Source organism: Sander lucioperca, chromosome 7 (genome assembly GCF_008315115.2).
Source record: "Sander lucioperca isolate FBNREF2018 chromosome 7, SLUC_FBN_1.2, whole genome shotgun sequence".
Taxonomy (NCBI): domain Eukaryota; kingdom Metazoa; phylum Chordata; class Actinopteri; order Perciformes; family Percidae; genus Sander; species Sander lucioperca.
Window position 1 is genome coordinate 8,235,515 of NC_050179.1, and position 16,376 is coordinate 8,251,890.

The 16,376-nt window shown below is 41.1% G+C and overlaps 2 protein-coding genes across 5 annotated transcripts; one reads left to right on the forward strand and one right to left on the reverse strand.

The window, feature by feature from the left end:
* Window positions 1-117: 117 nt before the first annotated feature.
* On the reverse strand, window positions 118-7,354 carry LOC116038689 (methionine aminopeptidase 2-like). 2 transcript variants are annotated; one of them, XM_036003526.1, is made up of 12 exons: window positions 7,005-7,217; window positions 6,057-6,170; window positions 5,790-5,852; window positions 4,983-5,085; window positions 4,794-4,802; window positions 4,504-4,665; window positions 4,059-4,240; window positions 3,748-3,842; window positions 2,459-2,555; window positions 2,263-2,366; window positions 1,050-1,165; window positions 118-838 (listed from the first exon to the last, which is right to left on the reverse strand). In XM_036003526.1, exons 1-12 carry the CDS (start codon window positions 7,147-7,149, stop codon window positions 586-588), a joined length of 1,443 nt encoding a protein of 480 aa, XP_035859419.1. In that variant the 5' UTR covers window positions 7,150-7,217; the 3' UTR covers window positions 118-585. The 2 variants fall into 2 exon arrangements, with proteins under 2 accessions (XP_035859419.1, XP_031139129.1); XM_031283269.2 differs by lacking the exon at window positions 4,794-4,802 and having other exon boundaries at window positions 7,005-7,354.
* A 211-nt stretch (window positions 7,355-7,565) lies between these two features.
* Window positions 7,566-16,157, forward strand: LOC116038685 (uncharacterized protein C3orf20). Of its 3 annotated transcripts, XM_031283257.2 has the most exons (18): window positions 7,566-7,788; window positions 7,901-7,963; window positions 8,049-8,143; window positions 8,229-8,728; window positions 9,988-10,044; window positions 10,155-10,254; window positions 10,806-11,018; window positions 11,150-11,299; window positions 11,701-11,821; window positions 12,289-12,414; window positions 12,499-12,660; window positions 12,849-12,999; window positions 13,304-13,523; window positions 13,766-13,840; window positions 13,972-14,329; window positions 14,688-14,804; window positions 15,362-15,504; window positions 15,702-16,157. In XM_031283257.2, the coding sequence occupies exons 2-18, from the start codon at window positions 7,904-7,906 to the stop codon at window positions 15,847-15,849; spliced, it is 2,796 nt and encodes a 931-aa protein (XP_031139117.1). In that variant the 5' UTR covers window positions 7,566-7,788; window positions 7,901-7,903; the 3' UTR covers window positions 15,850-16,157. The 3 variants fall into 3 exon arrangements, with proteins under 3 accessions (XP_031139117.1, XP_031139119.1, XP_031139118.1); XM_031283259.2 differs by having other exon boundaries at window positions 7,751-7,963; window positions 15,744-16,157; XM_031283258.2 differs by having other exon boundaries at window positions 7,751-7,963; window positions 12,499-12,618.
* Window positions 16,158-16,376: the final 219 nt, after the last annotated feature.

Consider the following 16,376-nt stretch of genomic DNA (forward strand, 5'->3'; position numbering starts at 1 on the left):
GTACCGTCCTCCTTTGGTTAAAAGAGAGAAATACACCTTTACATCATCAGATATTGGTAATATAATTAAGTATGCTGAACTCTTAGGCACGTATAAATATGCACACAGTAATCGATGCAAGATTTATAACAATTTATTTCTTATAAAACTACCTCAAATTAAAATAGAGCAAATAAATATAGAAATATAAATATTTCATTGCAGTACTTTTTTCCTCACAAGGTCTTAACAACGCAATGAAGCAAAGCATTTTTAGGCCAAAACCTTTTTTGCATGTTAGTATTGCAGATATTTCTTTTGCATATTTCCTAAAAGCAGCACATCAAAATATGACTAAAATGACAACACTACATTTCTTCAAGATATGCCCTTTGTGTATTGGCTTGATCCTTTGGAAAATAAATACTAGTAAGCTCCTGCTATGACACAAGTTTTTTTGCTCTTGCTAGAATAATTACCTAAAGGTACTCAAAGCAGTGGGAATTTAGATCAGAGAAATATTGCATAATTGCTATCAGTGTGCAGAGGTTTGTTGTCTTTGAGCTGTCATGCTCCTCCTGGTTCGCCTTGAGTCTTGCCACATGCTTAGTAATCATCTCCCCGGCTTACTACCTCCTTGTAGGTTGGCCTGAGTAGGATGGTGTGCTCGTACTGGGCGGTGTAGCTGCCCTTGATGTCGCAGAGAGGTGGGTACGGGTCTATGATGCCAAGGTCACACAGATTCTTCAACGCCATCAGGTACTTGCTCTCGCCGAGGCGGTCCAGCCAGCGGCGGCAGAATGCCAAAGTGCCAAAGTTCTCATTGATCACATTCAGCAGATGTTTAGCCCTTGGAAGTCTGTAGCACAGTAACAACAGAGTCAATAGTGAGACAAACTTTAGATTGACTCTAGCTGTCAACAAACATTCAGGTACGACGCTCTCTTCACACTCTTCAATTTTTGGAATTATGGATTGAAAGACAGAAGATGAGCAAATCAACCTATAAATAATTTTCCTGAATCAATAATTTGCATTTTAATACAGGGATGGCATTAAAACAGCAGAACCTTATTGGTACGTGTCCAACATTGAAGTTTTTCATGTAATGTGAGCACTCCATGTCATCATGGACTGCACCTCTTCCTGTGCTGCCAAATGTTTCAATGGCGTAAGCTTCACCTTCCTGAAAGGCAACAAAAAAAGACAAAAACACTTTCTTTGGTTGTTGATGTAAAATGTAGAATTGCTATTAAAAGTCTGTATCTATGCACCTTTATGCAGGGCTGAGTGGGTATGATGTTACTGAAAGGACAAAAACACTCCAGGGGGACTGAGAGTAAATTTAATAAAACCTCAAGATGACAGCAGCTGACATATTCATGTGAAGTCTATTAAGGACAGTAGTGTCCTTTGTGGAGCAGTGCCTCGTGCGAGTTGATTGGCGGGGTTTCATTGGCATTTTGTGTCTCTATCAGCGCGTGGCTGTTGTTGGAGTCCCTGTGGTATTAGCTGATAACACTGCGACACCCTCTCTCCCTGATAATCATTCAAAGTGCTAGCAGCCCTGTGGCACGCCCAGCTGCCATTCCAGCCGTGCACTCTCTGATCACAAAGAGGGTAATGGCCCTGTTACACCAACACACTTCAGCTAAAAATACAACACGCAAAGCTGCCATCTCAGCCCCCCCCCCCCCCCCACCCCCCCAACCCTCCTGGAACCATCAGGTAAAATGCTTGACTCAGCAACTTGCCAATTAAAATGCTCAGTTCTGTCCAAATACAGTTGTGTACTGCAGCTATGCGGGTATGAGACAGGTGTGGATCTAAGTGTAGTCTCTGGAAATGTAAGATAGGGCAAAGCCATGTTTCTCTTTGGCGAAGTACCAGCCTGTTAAAATGAACTCTGGATGCCCACAATTCAGTGCTCTTACAATGAAATGAGGGGCTAGAGTCTTAACACGTGTTGCTAGCCTCGATGATAGGCCTCGGCTGGTAATTCCATTAAAGGTGTAATTAAAGTGCTGACGAGGATGACTAAGAAGCTGTTAGAGCAATGAATTGGAACACCTCTCCACACCCCGTCGTAACCCTAACCAGCCACAAGTTCTTCCAATTACACTTAAGAATTAAAAAAGGTTTATTTATATGCAAGGTCAAGCAGCTAATAAAGGTTTCATTTCAGACCCTCCAGTAAAAAAAGGCTGTTGTTTGTTGTGCTCCAGAATCTAGTCACATACACATTTGGCTCAGATGAAAGTGAGTATTCACTGCTGTACAAACCTCCATCCTTGTGGCTTCTCCGCCTTTAACAATAGGGACTGTCTTCCCTGAGTGTATCCTGTACTGTCCAATAGAGTGGCCATTGAGATTCCTGATTGGCTTCACTATAAAGAGAACACCACACAGAGGTTAAATAAATAGGAAGCAGCGCTGAGCATGTGTATGAAAGAAAACATGATAAACAACCTTATATTACCTTGATATGTTTTCCCATCTATCTCCACTTCGTAAGACTCCATGACCTCCTGAATGGTCTCACCAACATCGCACAGGCGCACATCAATTCCTGCAAACTGGGACAGAGAGGTGTCTATGCTCCACATCATTACATTGCTCACACACAAACTGGATAGTAATGTGCCTTATTTATAAGCAGTGCGGAAACACTTAATAGTAAAGTACACAAACTCCTGAGTAGTTACCAAGACGCAAATAACAAACAAACTGCTCACCACAAAGAGTAGTTCCTGAATAACTCTAAATTAAGGACTATATAATAACTCATGATACTTTACTTGACAGGGAGCTATGCTATACTGGTATCTAATGATTAGTTCCTTGAATGTGAATCTGTATACTGACCGCTTTAATTAATCCTGAAGTTCCTGAACTCTGAACCAGGTACTTAAAAGCATAAAACCAATACCTAATCAAGTGTAACTTTTGTATTTCATTATTCATTGCAACTTTATTATCTCCTGATTAATTGAGTATCAATACACTTTGTAGTTCTTATAAGCTGTATATTGTGCCACTTTTTGTTTTCGTTAGCCACAGAGCTTGCTCACAATGTGTATAAGTATTTAAGTGTTTTTTTTTAGATACATTTTTTATTGGTTTTTATATTTTTACAACATACAGAACAAACAAATACAATTCAACAAGAACAAAAACCCTCTCCCACCCTCTGCAGTCTCGAGGAAAACAAAAGAAACAAATAAACAGAAATCACACCTTGCCTAGTCGCTCTCCTCTAATTCTTGTGATTAGGACTGATACTTGTGCTGCTGCACTTTTCCATAGGTCTATAGTCAATGACTTGGCTTTGATGTTGTTTGTTTGTTGGAGGGGGGGGGGGGGGGGGGGAAGCCAGCATTGAGCTATCATTTTCTTGGTTGCGGTTGAGCCGGCTATTACTTTTAAGGTAATTTATTTATACTACTATACTGATTTTTAAAACATATAAATTATATTTTCAGTGTTCTTCATGCCAGTGAGTGCATGTATTTGTGCACATATTCAGCATATTAAATTCACTTTTTTGCGTTCGACTTATACCTTATAATTCTAATAAAAACCTCAATTCTCAATCATCATTTAAAGCATTATTTGTAATAAATTAATTGTAATAAATTGTGATACTAATATTAATGTACTTGTGCTCTGAATATGATGATTCTCCTCCCTTGGTAAGTAGTCAGGATTTTTTGTGTAACCAGTAGTACAAAGAAGCACCATGTATGGGTGTGGGAAGAGCTGTATTACCTTAATGCCGGTGTTAGTTGCATCTCTCACAGCCTCCAGTAGCCTGTCATACTTCGGATTGAAAGTGACGGTGAAGGCACAGTCTATTATTCGACCTGAAAGACCAATACGTTTGGTTATTCACAACAGTTTCTATGTGGTTATCATTTTGCAGAAACTAATCGAAAAAAAGAGGAAGTTAATTAACGTACGAGAACTGTTTATAAGAATTATAATGTAATCATCATTTCACCATGTCATAATAAATGCCAAGTGTGAAATGGCACAGCAGAACTCCAGATGCACTTAAAAAGTTATTAGCGAGCTCTTACCATTGATGTGTGTTCCAAAGTCAATTTTGCAGACATCGTCGTAGCGCAGCACCGTGGGGTCTCCTGCGTTTGGGGTGTAGTGGGCAGCACAGTGGTTGATGGAGCAGCCGGTGGGGAAGGCCAGGCCTGCCTTCAGCCCGTTTTCTTTGATGAGCCTCCTGGAGCAGTCCTCCAGCTTCTCACTGCCAGAAACAGAAAGCAGCACAAAGGGACAATGGATAACAGGAACAATGAGACGGTTGTCAGGGCAGATAACGCATCCAGAAGAGGTTGAGGCCACAAAAGCAGTTCTGCTTTCTTTAATCATTTTTCAACTGTCTCTTAGGACAAAGAAGTGCTGAAACCATATCAATTCCAGTCTCAAATGAGCCCAGGCAGGTATGAGCGGCCAAGATTAAAGTCCATTAAAAGGGGCCCAGGGACAATATTTCAGTGCATATCTCACCAGATGTCAATCATGGTCATCCCTGGTTTGATCCAGCTCCTGACATATGAGCGGACCTGCCGATGTGCCTCAGCCGCTTGCCTGAAATCACTCCACATCTCCTCGTTGGCCCTGTCCAGCGCCCGCTTCTCTTCACTGGTGGTCCGCCACGCTGCGCTGCGCCTGGCGGGAGGAGGACAGGCACACCGCAGAGAGGAGGAAATCATTATTTTCTCATTATACTAATACTTGTAATGAGTAAATGACACACTCTTATAGAAACTCTGCACAAGTGAAAGCCATGTTGATACTTTTCAGATCTGTAAAAAAGGAATTTGCTTCTTAACAGGAAATTAAACCACACACTAAACATTGCACCTCATTATGTTGTCCAAATATGAATAAGTGCAAAGCAGAGACACGTAAATAAAAAAAAACTAGGCATGTTACACAGTGGAAGACTACTGCTGAGTGTGAGGGACGATGTGGAGGTCACACACCCGTCTTTCGATGGTGGATATTCACACTCTTCTCCCTTTGGAAAGTCTCCGCTGGGATAGAGCTCACAAATAGGGATTGAGGGAGGGTCAGTCTGTCCCTTCACTGTGGCCCAGATAGTGAGAAGGAGAAGCAGAGGAAAGCAGCCGGAGAGAGAAAAGAAAACACAAGTTATGCTCCCATTGTTCATGACATTAACATTTTAACCCAGCTAGAGAATACAGTACCATTCTTGACTTACATATCTAATTAAGCAAGACACTCTTGAGTAAAATAAACCCATAGAATTATATTGCTAGACAAATCTCTGGCAATATAAAAGCCCTCGTATTATAAAGTGGGTTATAATGATATATATGTAGGACATTTTATAGGAGGACTTACTTTCAATTCGCTCGCTTCACACTGGCATTACTGAGTAAGTATGATGTCATTAATTTTGTCCTGTCTGCCTGACATCTAAGGTCCTGTGGCATTTTGTCCTACACCTCCTGCATTATGTATCTCTCATGACACTAATTATCCAAGTCAACCTGCTTTTGTACACCTGTTGTATTTACCTAATGATTCAAAGTGATGCAGTCAATTCAAACACAGAAAATAGTTTGCTGTAGGGTTCTTAGAGTAAGTACATCTTTAAAATGTGATGTGCCTCTGTGATGATAAATATTCTGCCACTGGGATATAAATTGCAGTTTCAATTTAAATTCTGAATTGAGAAAATGTGAATTTGATTCAAACAGTTCTTCCCAAAGAGTAATCTGTCGCAGAGATGCATTTGCTGCACTGAGAAAAACCAAACGGCTTACATCCTTTCTTCTTTTTCTTCTTCTTCTTCTTTTTTCCAGCTGAGTTCTCTCCTTCATCCCCATCTGTTGAAAGCATCATTAGCTTCAATACAGTTTGTAAAGTGAGAAATATCGACAGGAGCTTGGGCACAATTCCCAGTGTGCTACTGAAAATCAGATATCACATTGCAGATAAGGCCAGCTGAATTTCACGGTGCACTTTCAGGGGCTTAAAGTTCAACACAATCACCACTGCAGATGATGATGATGATGGTGGTGAGGAGTTACCTTCTTCTTCATCCTCCTCCCTCTCTTTGTCTTCCAGTGTTTGCTGCTCCAACTGTTTTGTCACATCACCAACACCTCCGGCTTCTCCATCCCTCTCAGCTTGATTTGTCCCTGCTGCAAAGTCACACACCCTCGTGCATGCATGTGCAGGTGAACATGCACGTGTACAGCGATGGCGTGCAAGCACATGCATGGACATGCACACCACGCATGCACGCGCGCGCGCGCGCACACACACACACACACACACACACACACACACACACACACACACACACACACAAATAAATTATTTGTGGTTCAGAGTCATTTCAAGAAAGTGCATCCACTACGATCTCAACTTGGCAGGGTCTGTGCATAATTTCTTTCTATACCTTTGGGAGTCATATCCTCAAGGGCATGTACCTTGCAGCATTATGACATTTAGCCCTTCAAAGAAAGAGCTGTGTGGACCATACTTGACTTATGGCAGGTTCAACAACTCATGCTTTCTGGAATTTTATATTTTTTTGTTATATTATGAGGCAGTAAGGTTGCAATTATCATCATGTTTTTTTGCATTAGAGTGGTTGTCATCTTAATGCACTAAAATTGTGAATTACTTCTATTACATAATTCCATGCAGCTTAGGGGGATTTATAGGATGGAACATATTTTATCTTGAGTAAAATAAAAAAATTATTCCACCCATATCTTCAAACTCAACAGCTTTCAATCAATTTTGATGGTAAATTGCGATTTTCAGAGATTGTCCCGTATATGAGCGCCCTCAGCTCCAGCGGCAGCCGCTCAGAGTTGGGACAGCTGGACAGGGATACCCTCTGACAGGTTGAAAAGTCTCCTGTCCCGCACATGGAATGCTCGTGCTCTATATCAAGTGGCACTAGAGGAGACAATTTTGCGCTATTTTCTTAACCGTCTCTCCAACCGCAAAGTGATGCCTCTTACCTGGTGCGGTGATCTTATTCCTCTTCTTCTTTCTTCTCTTTTTCTTCACTGATTCTGAGGCGTCTGCATCTTCTCTCTCCTCGTTCATGTCGTCCCCATTGAGAAGTTGAGGCTCCACTTCATGCTGTAGCTGTAGCTCCGCCATGATCAGCGACTATAGATGAAGTGACGCATAAGCTGCTGAGAGCCTCCAGTGGTCAAAGCAGAAAAGTGTGCTGGAGGAAGCTGAGCCAATAATGAGCTATTAGACAATCTCTGTGCAACAACTTGACCCGAGTAGAGGAAGACGATCCCCCTTTGTCCTGGGAAAACTTTCATTTATCACAGTCAGATTGTTTTCTGTAGGTGAAAATGGGACAAACAGCAACACATTCACAGTGTGTTCTGTGGAGGCTGAAATGCTTAGTTATGTGACCATAATGTCCTGATAAATGTCCTGTAAAAGCTGCACTGCATGCTAGAATCTTCACTTTGTCTGTTGCTGAGTTTCAGGTTACTGTGCGCACCTGTGACTGCAGCTCCTCCTCAGTAACACTGTGTGTCACTTATCCTGGCTGTCCACACTGGAAAACATCCTATCCGTTATTGTAAATTATGTTCTGTTGTTCGCATTGTCCCGGCTATAGCCTTTTAGTTTGATGCCCGGTCGATCGTTAATGGTGCGTATCGCGAGTATTTGGAGACGGGCGTAGAACTGTGTATCCAGGCAACAAGGCCAGCACACTGAGTGGACAGAGGCACATTTACAGAAGTGAAAGGTGGATTTTAAAGCGCTACAACTCGGGTTGGCGGATATTTTGTTGCAAGGGACAGGGTGTATACTGTGTGTTATCTGCGAGTGGCAAATATTAAGAGGAATTTCAAGTGGATTTTTTTTTTCTTTTTCTTTTTTAAAGGAAATGACTTCTTCTGTCGCGCTGACGGAACCCAGAACTGGCCCTTTGTATTTCTTTGACCAGGTGGGCTAATGATTCATTAGCTAGCTGACTGTAGTTTAAAAGAAACATGAATTCATTAACCTTAGCCTAACGTATCTCTCTGCAGCCAACAAAACGAAACAGAATTAAAGGGGCACAAAGCAACATTTTGCATTTTAATTTGGCAAATGAAGGAGCGACGTTAGAAGATACAATACAAAGGTAATTCACTTCCTTTATTGCTACAAATTATTTTAACATTTTACTTGTCCGACTAATAGCCAACATTTTCTCATTTGTCTCATAGTAATCGAGATGACAACATAGAAGGTACAAGTGATGAGCTCACTCAGAGGCTGCCGGGGGATACATGTGGAGATGTTAAACCTGATACCTCATCCACTGTCGGTGCTACACCCAACATAAAGGACCACGATCCGATGGATGCATACAAACGAGCAGCCCCTCAGTTATTAAACGAAGTGGCTCGCCTACTTTCACAACATAAGTGGACCGAGGAGGGGCGTATTCCTCACGGAATTGTAAATATTCTAAATTACTCCTGGAAGGAACTGACTGCGGGCTCGGTGCATTTGAGAGGTCCGGAACAGACTGGCAAACACGGAAAGTCCAAAGGCTTCCTGAAGTTGGATGAAGCTCGATCCCGTCAGTTGTCCGCCAGAAGTGACACGAGGCAGGCAGGAGAGAGAATCTCATGTGTTGTGGAAAACGTTGGTCCCTCTGTGGGAAAATCACAACTCAGCTCAAATCCACGCACGAAAAAGCGCAAACACAATTCCAATAGAGGTAAATTAATCCCTGGCTGACTTTTCTATTGAAGCCTACTTCTGTCAGGAAAAGAAAAATAACTTATTAAAAAAAAAATATATATATATATATATATATATATATATATATATATATATATATATATATATATATATATATATATATATATATATATACTGAGTCAAAATTGTGAGACAGGCTACTATAAATACCCTAGGCCTCAGATACTGTAGATTTTGATCATTTTTTTCCACCAATTTTTTCTTGGTGGAAAATGGCTTACATTATATATGTCATACAAGTGTAGACCTATATAAATGATTAATGGTTTATAAATGATTTAATAAAGCCTTGAAGATTAAACAGAATGAAAACATTTGCCAAAAAATGAAATCCACCTGGTTGAGGTTTATCCTCCTCATGCTTTGTCTTTTTACCTTCCTGAAAAAAGAAGCTCAGGAGCATCTGGACCAAAATCAATAGCCTATTTTGATTTAATAACAGCTGAAGACGTGATGGTTTATGATTGTATAATAAAGTGAGTAAGTCATTAATAAAAGCCATGTGTCTCTCACTTTAGAAGTCATCACATCTCCGTCATTAATATTGAGTTCTTCCACTATAATAACCTATGAACTTTTAGGCTAAATGTTGTTTCTTAATACAAAGAGAAAGCAAGTTATGCTACAAGATTACATCAGCCAAAGGTTGTTTTTTTTTTACAACCTGGCAACCAAAAAAGTATATTCAACAAATGGCTTAAAAAGTAAAGTACTTATACATGATTTATTAACCATTATTTAAGGATTTAGTTACAGCACAAATATATTTATAAACTATGCATTATTATAAAAGGGTAGTGTTGTGTGGGTACAAATATGTAAAATTTAGAATAAGGAAGGGCATTATATTTGAACTATATGCCATTTAATGTAGGTAAGAGACAATAACAATGAGAGTGATGAAAGTGAAAACCCATTCAGTAATTTCTCATGACCTTTTAAGACTGAACGTGAGGACAGATTTGGTTGCAAGCGTGTGGAAGTGAGAGGATTAGTTTACCAGACAGGACAAGGTAACATGGTAACTGGGCACAGATGTACTGCTGTCTCTTAATCAGTTACAGAGCTTTTGAGTTACATTATAAAGTTCCCTGATGCCACTGTTGACTGATATATGGTCAGTAATGTCCGTACAAATTCATTAAAAAGGTAAATGAAAAAAAAAAGACCTCAGCTGATACATTGACTGAGTTCCATATTCTCTCTCCCCAACAGCTCACAACTACACCACCATCAGTTTCTCCATCTCATCCAACAGCTGCAGTAATCCAGGTAAGACATGGAGATAAAGCATTGTGTAATGTAGGCCACTGTGTCTGTGGTTGACTGTCTCACTGCCGTGGTCCTGCTGCCTCGATCAGCTGGATGTGATTTGTGTCCAGGTTGGATCATCCAGCCAAAGCGGCCCTCCTGTGATGAGCCTCGGCAGATCAGTTTGTGTCAGTGGGTGCTTGAGCAACTCCGGATGGCAAGAAGTCCTGAGTATGTTGTTACCCTTTGCTGTTGCATTTAGACTGCAGCAAATGTGATTTTGGTGATCATCTGACTTTCCATCTAGTGCCACCACCAGGTGACCAGACATTGACCCCATGACATTTTCTGTACAACATTTCCTACAACATTCGTGTATTCGCATACAATTATATAGAGTACTCAAGTTAATTACTAGCAAAAAAAAAATAAAAAATTGAGTCACAGCTGGTGAAGTGATCCAGACTGGCTAACGCTGCCATGCTAACACACGCTAATGGCTGTTTACAACTACTGTGACAGACATATGACAGAAACCGCAAGTTTGACAATTTTACTTTGGCAAAACAACCGTGTAGCCCGTTCAGCGGCCGAAGCAGCTGTTAAGTTAATCTCTGTTTTGGGGAATTATGGTTTTTACTATACATAAGAAGTAAAATATCAAGTAATATATATTTGGTCATCATTATTGAAACTTGTAAATGTTTGCAATGTAACTCATCATAAATGCTAAATGAAAGCTCAGTTATCTAAGCATGATAAATTACCTCATCTTTACATAGAAAACTGCTAACAGCTGAACAGGATCTGAACAAACCGCTCACACTCCGTCACTATGGTGATGCAAAGGCACAACTGAAGGACAGGAGAGCAAGGAGAACGGCACAGCCTGTTACTGTCGTCAATGGGATGCCCCAGATACCAGAAGTGAAGCAGCAGGATCCTGCACGGCAGAAACTACACTACAGGATCAATGACAGCTCCTCGTTCATATAGTATCTTACTCTCATCATGTTTATTCATAAGTATTTTAATTCTAGTAGTTGTACAAGAAGAATGCAGTGTATGGCATATGGCTAATGTGTCACTGGAGCTGAGCTTTTGACCTTTGACCCTGCCCTCTCAGCTACCCGTCTGGTTGTATCGCAGTATGCCAGAGCCACTCAGGTCTGCCCTGTGGAGGCTTTTATACCAACGTGTTCAGTGACAGTGAGTGTCCCGTTATTCTGGCGACTATCACAGCATTCGGGCACGGGGCTGTGACACATCCTCTTAGGTGAGTTGATATGTGAGAATGTCTGACTAAGTAAAAGGGGTGCTCCACTGAGAATAAGTAAATATATTGTCATGATAATGTCATCTGTGGCTTTCCAAAACTAGCTCTGTGATTTTAGTGCTTGACCCATATAAGGGACACAAAGTCATGATATCTCTGCCTCATCTGCTTTTATTTTGACAATTTAAACAAAACATCTGTCTCTTGTGATTCCCCCAACTTGATGGAAGTGCCAAACAGCTGGAGTACCCTTAATCACATTAACATGACATTGCTGTCGATGTTCTCATCTCACTCCCACAAAGGATATTCTGCAAAATGCTGAATGCCTTTAAACAGCCTTTCTATAACCATGTACTGTATGTGTGACAGCTTTAATGATGTGTAAAATGTTCCTTCAGCTCTGCCATTACAGCCGTGTGGGACCAGCACGGTGGATTCATATGTGACCATAATGGGAACATAACTAAGGAGTGGAGCTGGCAGACAGACCACACACTGAGGGAGAAGATTGTTATAAAGGTGCAGCAACAGTGCTAGAATTGTGACTTTTGACATTACCACAACTTTTTCTACCTATGACCTATTTACTTCTATAAAATAATGATGTCCATGTTGTGCAATAAACAAACAGTGTCAGGATCATGTTGCACAAAGACCAGGCCAGAGGTAATCTCCAGACAAGAAATATATTCAGTGACAAGGGTAGTCAGAGGGACTCAGAATCTGGAGAGAACCTGTCATGTGAGATAATTGTGAGATATGCATATGTGAAATGTCACATTTAGGGGAAACAAAGCAGGACATGTGAGGTATGACGCATGACCTACTGATAAACAAATACTAACTGCCTCTGACAGGACCAAGAGAGGTTTTATAACAGGTCTATAGCGTGCAAATTAGATATCCATTGATGAATTCATCACAATTTAAGAGTTAACGATTGTCTCCATTTTAAAGAAACCTGTAAATGTGTTTGTCTCCTACAGTTGTCAGATGTAATCTCTGTCAGGCTGCTCAGTGGCACTTCTGCCATGCTCAGCTTCAGGTGTGACAACGAAAGTGTTCAACTTCCTCTTACTACTCTGTCGAACAGTAACCAATCACAGGAAAAGGTGAGATTAAGAGTAAAATGAGCAATAAAAAAGTGTTAGATTTATGATAAACAACTCTCTATAATGTCGACTCTTTATTGACAGACTTGTTTGCAGACTGAAGGAAAGTTTACCTCTCATTTTGCTCAAGACCTCCTGCTGGCGAAGAAGACACCATCCCTTGCTGTGGTCCTAGAGAGCAAGAGTAACCTGACACTAACTCCTGTAAGAGACTTTTTATCACCACATGACAATGCTTCAGTGAAGGTATGAAATAAATGTATGGACTCAAAACACCGAATATCAAAAGAAAATCTGTCAAAATAACACCTTTGAAGATGATCTTCCCTGAGTCACTTTGTATAGAACAGCTTGCTAAATGTCTTTTGTTGTTCTATACCATAATCTACCATGCGAGTAGTGATGTATGGCAGGTGTCTGTGTGCTCCCGGGAGGTCTTCCAGATGGTTAGAGAGGTGGAGGGGCTGGAGGAGCCGTCAGCACAGTGGAAAAGAAGAGGACATGTTAGCAGGGAGCTGAAGAGGCTTCAGCAGAGAGTACGGAACACCCTGGGAGGCTGGCTGGATTATTATCGAGTGGCCATCGGTACGTACCTGTAAACTTTCTGTCTTTTCTAAAATGTGCAATGTGTGCTAACACATCCCAGCTGGGATCGAACTGCAACCAGTGGGTGTGATGTACTGAACATTATGAGTTATTAAAGTATGCAATGCAGATAAAAGTAAGCCAGTAAGGTTGTTTCAGAGTGATTCAGTGAAGCAAAAAGTTACAGTATCACATCATCCTGCAAACTCAACATTATTGAATAGTTCCATCAGGATCTTGTTCACGGTCACTCGTGTCACTCGTGTCTGTGTGCATTTCTGAGTGACCTCTTCCTCTCCTTCAGGTATCAAGTGTACTGACACGGAGCGGATGCCAGATGGCCCACTGAGGACCAGGCTGAGGAGAGAGGTACAGTCAGCGGCTCTGCCCTCCCTGAACCCACCTGAGCGGGCAGATGCTGAACCAGTCCGGCCTGAGGAGGGCAGGAATGAGTTACAGGAGCTGCACAGACATCTATCAGTATCAGCAGAAAGACCTCTGGACTCCAACGTCAAGCTGCCAAGGTGCACACTGTACAGCAATCCATAGGACCAGAATCTATCTATCTATCTATCTATCTATCTATCTATCTATCTATCTATCGATCATCCTAAACAGAAGCCAGTGATTGATTTTGTGACAGAAACACACTGTTTATTGATAAAATCTACTTGAGTGCTTGCTAGACTTTGCACATACTGCATTGTGTAATATATACTGTATTATAATGCATAATATTTCACTGTTTTGACCTGAATGTTGCCAGGACAAGAAAAACAAAGGAGGAGCCCCGTGTCACACAGATAGGACCCCTTAAAATTTATGGCAACATCCAACTTGAGTAAGACCTAGTCCTACTTATGACACATAAACACATTCAAATGTTATTGTGTAGAAAACTACATTTATTGCAGTTTATAAGAGCAGGAGTATATTTACAATTACAGCTTCACTATCACCCCACCCTGCCAGGTCAGTAATTCTTCCAAACAGTGCTGATTTGCAGCCCTCCACTTTCACCCGCTGTCCAGCCCCGCCGTTGTTCACCCCCTCCGTCCCCCTCACAGTGTGCCCTGCTCTGCTGAGAGCTGTCGTGCAGGGGGAAGGGGGGCGCAGGCGGTGCAGCTGCAGCGCTGCACTGATGCCAGTGGTGACGGACCTGGAGTACGATGCCTTCGTTATGGGCCAGCTTCCACACAGTCAACAGATCCTAGTGGTGTGTGTGACTCTGCCACTCCAACCCGTCAACACACATGCAGTGTTCGGCCTGGACGTGCTGGAGCATCTTTACAGGAGGAGGAACATGCACAGAACCATGCCGTGTACACAGGTGTGAATGCAGTCTTACATACAGGGGGTATACAAAATAACAAAAACACAATAAGCATCACTTTTCTCTTATTTTGGTCTCCTGTTATATGCTGTATGTATACCCAGCCAGGCATTATTACAGTCTCTGTTTCACAGTGTGTGCATCATTTGTTTGTTGTATCACTGTAGTAGCATTGTATAGCATTGAGTTTACATAATCAGCAGTTAACTAAATGTGTACTTAAACATGCACAGCTTTGCACAGACTACAAAACAAAGGGTCAGTGAAAGACATACTACAGTCAGTAGGATATTGCACATTATGCATTTCTGGAAACTCAATAACATTTACCATTTAAAAACATTTTTTTATCTAGTGCCAGATGGATTCATTTCGCTTGGTGAGGTATGAGATGTCAACAAGGAAGCCCAGCTGTGGAGTGAAGAACATCCTGCTGCAGCAGCGGCACAATGCTGCTCCTGGGATGGTCCTGGTCAGTAAACCCACTGCAGGCTTGGCTAAAGGCTGCAGGCTCTGCTCAGTACAGATTTTCATGGTTCCCACAGGGTGGCAGCAGTGCTGCATGGAGGGGGGTGGGGTGAGGAGGACTGTAGTAAGGCACTGTCCTTTCTAAGAAACCCAGACATTAATTATAAAAGTACTGAAGCCTGACAAACAGTGAGGGATGGCGCTTCTTAATTACAAAAAGGGTGGTCTAATTTTTAGCTCATAGTTATGACAGCTGCTCCACTGATTTTTGTTGTAAGATGAAAATCCCTCCTTCAGTCCATAAATCAAACAGAAGTCTTTCTCACACTACACTCTATACACACAGCAAACAATCCTTTGTGTTGAAATCTAAAAATATCCGCATGACTGATATAATTTATGTTGTGAAAGGACAGAATCAGCATGATGGTGCAAAACACGTCTCTATAATCTAAATACATACACGTACTAATTTTTATCACAATGAAACTGTAGTGTATGTAGTTTTTTTTCATTCCATTTTCTCACATGTAATGCAATTTGTTCTTGTTAATGTGGTAGATGTACATCAGAGGGAAGCTGCTATTTGTTGGCTACATATTCAGTGGTCTCAGCTGCTCTGTCAGGGACCTTCAAAAGCAAATCTCCAGAACCAGGAGAGACTACAGATTAGGTCTGAGCCTCCCTTCAGACTACAAGTTCAGGTACTATTGCACCATACCCAGCGTGAATCTGATTTACTGTAAGAAACTAAATCATCGCTGTAATGTAGTGATATAGTGTAAATGTTAATTCCTGAAATGTAACTTGATGGTTCACAACATTTTCTTTAAATTACAGTATGTGTTGTGTTCTGATAAATCTTTACCACCTTTGATTCTGCCCATGTTATTTAACACAGTGTTAAAGATGAACTACCTTCCGATGTCTTCTTCCTGAACAGAAAAAACAATCACATTCCTGAGGTATCACACCAACGACAGAGAGACTTTTGTATCAAACCAAAGAAGACTTCAGCACTTCCTCATGTTCCTGTTACAACACACTGAATGTGCTCCAGTAACACGATTATATCTGTATTAGTCTAATGTAGTTAAGTCTCCGAACTGCATCAACTGTGGGTTAATTCTTCAGGTAAATGTACTACGCCTCATTTGTTTACTATGCAGGTTGGCACCACTGTTTAGTCAAATCTGTACTTGAAATGCTAAATGTTTTTTGAAGTACATGGGCAGCTCTTAGAGGCATCAGGTCTAAAGATCAAAGAAAATCTGTGACGGCTGATGTTTCATCGGGCTTTTCATCTTATGTAAATATCAATCTGAAACATCTGCAGATTTAATAAAAAATATAATAAAAGCTATCCAATAGGCTACTGTTTTTTTTTTTTTAGTAATCTAACATTTCAGGATCTTGACAAACTGCAATTCATCTCCCTTACTTTCTGTCAGCCTGAGCTTTTTCCTGTAATAATGAATGATTTATCGACCTGGTGACAAAGTTACAGTATGACGAAAGCACCACCCGTGAATGATTTTTGAGTTTTACTTCCTCAACTATCAGATATAGCTTACAA

What these genes read in the sequence shown, in the direction of transcription:
- LOC116038689 (XM_036003526.1), bottom strand. Translation starts at nt 7,149, where the DNA reads ATGGCGGAGCTACAGCTACAGCATGAAGTGGAGCCTCAACTTCTCAAT. An exon ending in CTTTGGAACACACATCAATG is followed by an intron (nt 3,843 to 4,058) that starts GTAAGAGCTCGC and finishes TTGGTCTTTCAG; the next exon opens with GTCGAATAATAGACTGTGCC. An exon ending in AGATGGGAAAACATATCAAG is followed by an intron (nt 2,367 to 2,458) that starts GTAATATAAGGT and finishes TTCTCTTTATAG; the next exon opens with TGAAGCCAATCAGGAATCTC.
- LOC116038685 (XM_031283257.2), top strand. Translation starts at nt 7,904, where the DNA reads ATGACTTCTTCTGTCGCGCTGACGGAACCCAGAACTGGCCCTTTGTAT. An exon ending in TATGGCAACATCCAACTTGA is followed by an intron (nt 13,841 to 13,971) that starts GTAAGACCTAGT and finishes CCACCCTGCCAG; the next exon opens with GTCAGTAATTCTTCCAAACA. An exon ending in GAACCATGCCGTGTACACAG is followed by an intron (nt 14,330 to 14,687) that starts GTGTGAATGCAG and finishes TTTTTTATCTAG; the next exon opens with TGCCAGATGGATTCATTTCG.